This window comes from Cetorhinus maximus, chromosome 6 (genome assembly GCF_964194155.1).
Source record: "Cetorhinus maximus chromosome 6, sCetMax3.hap1.1, whole genome shotgun sequence".
Taxonomy (NCBI): domain Eukaryota; kingdom Metazoa; phylum Chordata; class Chondrichthyes; order Lamniformes; family Cetorhinidae; genus Cetorhinus; species Cetorhinus maximus.
Genome location: NC_135884.1, coordinates 78010829 through 78014423, shown reverse-complemented (window position 1 = coordinate 78014423; position 3595 = coordinate 78010829). Strand labels below are relative to the sequence as shown.

Sequence of the window (3595 nt, the reverse complement as noted above, 5' to 3'; positions counted from 1 at the left end):
TCAGCATCATTAAAACAGATTATCAGGTTATTATTACATTGCTGTTTGTGGGATCTTGCTGTGTACATACCTCCTGCTGTCTTTCCTACATTATAACAGTGACAACACTTCTGGGGTGTTTCACTGACTGTGAGTTGTTTTGGGATATCCTGAGGTGGTGAAAGGTGCTATAGAAATGCAGTCTTTCTGCCTTTCCCACATGCAGTGATATATTTTGATGATAAACTCACCGCCTGCCCAGAGCTGGGTGCTCAGTATGAAATGGGCCAATCAGGAAGTTTGATTCTTCTCATTGCCTCTCTCCTCGCCCAGATAGGGAAGTTGTGAGATTTTCTGAGGGAAATGAGCTGACAGTTTACTGAGAAACACTGACCGAGAAAGTTCCAGCCATTCGGTGCTGAAGCCAAGAACTCCCATTCACAGAACAACATGTACTTCCCTTTCCAGGGATCGCAGGAATGGAGGAACAATTACACCGGAGAACTTTCATTGCTGGAGAATGGGGCAAGGCCCAGGGCATCTCCGTATTGCTGACTCTGTGCAGTTTTACATGATATAAACCATGAGGGGACAACTCAATCCTCACCCCACACTCACCTTTCAACACTGAACACGTGCAACTTGTAAAGGACATGATGAAGACAGCACTGTGTGTTGCTGCTGCTGTTCTGGGAGCACTGGGCCTCTGCTTGATCCAGGATGCTGCTGCTTCACCAGGTAAGAGAGTGTCCGAGAATCTGAGAATGGCCAAAACTGTTACAAACAGGTTATAAACTAACTGCTGGGTTCCATCAATTGCTTGTGTTATTTATTAGCGTTCAATGTAATGATTCCTCCTCACTCTGTCCAGAGGAAGCTGCAGACAGTGAAACAACTGAGACCTAACCCGGGATTGACAAAGATATCTTTTACACTCGATGCCTCTAGTTATCCCATTTGTATTTTAACAGTGTGATCAGCTTGTCCAGTGTGTGTAAAGGGTGAACAGGCTGTGTGTCTTTTCTCTAGAAAGGAGAAAGCTGATTGGTGACTGTGGAAGCAGGCTCAGAAACACCAGTATAGAGCAGATGGGCCAAATGGCCTGTCTCTCTTCTATAGACTCGCTGTATTTCTATATTAAACATGAAGGATAATGTTCCTCTCAGTGAGAATCTGCTGTGATACCCACTCCATGTTTAACTGTGTTCATTTCTCCTCCTCATTCTAGTTGGCCCTGTAATATTCGAATGCTGTGAGAATTTTAAACCCACCCATATTCCTCATAAAAGACTTGTAAGCTACACGAAAACAATTGGCTGCTCCACTCCTGCTGTTGTGTAAGTGTTTAAAGGGATTTGTTACTGCAGTGTGCTTAAATGAAAGGTTTGGAGCTGGTATCTGTGACTCTCTGACAATCACACCTCATTTCATTCTTTCAGTTTTACAAACAAGCAGAATATGAGAATTTGTACTAAAGCGAGTGAGGAATGGGTCCAAACTGCAGTCGCATTTCTGGAAAAGGGACTGAGGAGTTGAAGAGAGAAGAAGTCATTGAGAGTAAAGAATTTTAAAACCATTTAAAATACTATGACTGTTGAAGTGGCGCGATATTGTCCTGGGTCACAGGCAGAATGTGGAAGGTGTTTCAGGACTGGATTCAGAAACTGATTCTCCGATCACTTGTAAATTTCCAGTTGATGTGATAATGAGCAGTAAATATTCTCGATGGTAACTAACTTTTCCTGTGTAAACCACAATCGCCAAAAGTGACTGAAACAAGATGGTGGAACTGTGTAAATGTGGTCCAAGGCATAGAAGGGAGGTTGGTGGGAGTGTCACTTTGTGGGGGGGGTGCTGACAGGTTTGCAACTGGGAGAGAGGGGTAGGCGTGGGTGGGCCTGACACTGGGCGAGGGGGTTGAGTGGGGGCAGACACTGGGATAGTGGATGGAGTAGTCACTTGGAGAACACGTGGGGCTAGAGGTCTGGGAGACACTGGGAGATGGGGTGGGTTGGGGCTGGCGATGGGTATGACTCTGGGAGAATGGGTGGGGGTGTTGGGTAACACTGGGGGAGGGAGTGGGAGAGTGGGTGGGATGGGGGTAATACTGGGAGAGGGGATGGGAGTCTTTGTGGGGGTGGGGGTGTTGGTGTAGCACTGGGAGGGGGAAGAGTGGGTCGCCGCGGTGCTGTTGGAGTAACACTGGGAGAGAGGGTGTGTTGGGGCAGGTGATGGGTATGACACTGGGAGAATGGGCGGGGGTGTTGGAGTAACACTGGGAAAGGGGGTGGGTTGGGGCAGGTGATGGGTATGACACTGGGAGAATGGGTGGGAGTGTTGGAGTAACACTGGGAGAGGGGGTGGGGTAGGGCAGGCGATGGGTATGACATTGGGAGAATAGGTGGGGGTGTTGGATTAACACTGGGAGAGTGGGTAGGAGTGGGGGTGGTGGGGTAACACTGGGACAGGGGGTGGGAGTCTGGGTGAGGTTGGGGATGTTGAGGTGACACTGGGGGAGGGAGGAGAAAGGGTGGGGCTGTTGGGGTAACACTGGGACAGGGGGTGGGAGTCTGGGTGGCGTTGGGGATGTTGAGTTAACACTGGGGGAGGGAGGAGAAAGGGTGGGGCTGTTGGGGTAACACTGGGGGAGGGAGGAGAAAGGGTGGGGCTGTTGGGGTAACACTGGGGGAGGGAGGGAGAAGGAGAGTGGATGCGGGTGGGGCAGACAGTGGAATTCTCTGTCTCTGATTCTATTGGTAAAGAATTGGTTATTCTTTGATCCCTTCACTTCCCTCATTGTTTCACTGATTTCTCAGCTCCTCATTTTTATAGATTGAAAATGTGATGATGAAATAAAGGAGATTTTTGAAGAGTTTCTCTTGTCTCTCAGCAGCTTCATTCTTCATTTTTATTAAACAAACAGGTTTGAATTTCCTCCCAACTTTCATCATCATCTCCCTGTATTGATCACTCTCCAGGCATTACACAATGAGCCGATTGCCTGAGGCAGGGTGGACGGCTAGAAGGCAGTTATACTGCTTTACATGCTGGGCATGTGAGTTTCGACAGCGCATTCAGGTGCTATAAGAACAGGAGTAGACCATTCAGCCATACACAGAGTATGGGGACACAAGGAGAGGGGGTTACACTGGAGTGAGATGCAGGCAGTGTGTGTAGTTAGGAAGCTGGTCCAGGCTGGGATTTGGTGCAGTGGGGGAAAGAGGTGCTCCTTTCTCTACTCTTTTCAGCCTCCAGTGGTTGGTGAGTTTTCTTCCTTTGTCTCAAAGTTAAGTGAGTGCAACTTTCTATTACTTTACCTGTGTAAATTATTAACTAATTGACGAATTAAATAAATAAGGTTAGACAGAATGGCAGGGCTGGTGGTGTGCCGTGACTGCAGCACATCGGAGTCTGAGGAATGAACTGCAGTCCACACTGTCACCATGTATAATGGCACTGATCTTGGACTTGAGCTGTGGGGTGTATTGAAACACATGTTTATTAATATGGAATTCTCCAGGTGCTGCCCTTACTGCGCTGTTAATTTGGCACTTTTAAGCCCTTTTCAAAGTTTTCTCACCCTTTCTCGATTGTCACCAGGTTCTTTTACTCTGCT

General features: G+C 47.7%; 1 protein-coding gene across 1 annotated transcript; it reads left to right on the top strand.

Annotated features, from left to right (window-relative positions):
- Nucleotides 1-329: 329 nt before the first annotated feature.
- On the top strand, nt 330-1793 carry LOC144681340 (eotaxin-like). The gene is made up of 3 exons (XM_078542933.1): nt 330-717; nt 1208-1316; nt 1419-1793. Exons 1-3 carry the CDS (start codon nt 633-635, stop codon nt 1513-1515), a joined length of 291 nt encoding a protein of 96 aa, XP_078399059.1. The 5' UTR covers nt 330-632; the 3' UTR covers nt 1516-1793.
- Nucleotides 1794-3595: the final 1802 nt, after the last annotated feature.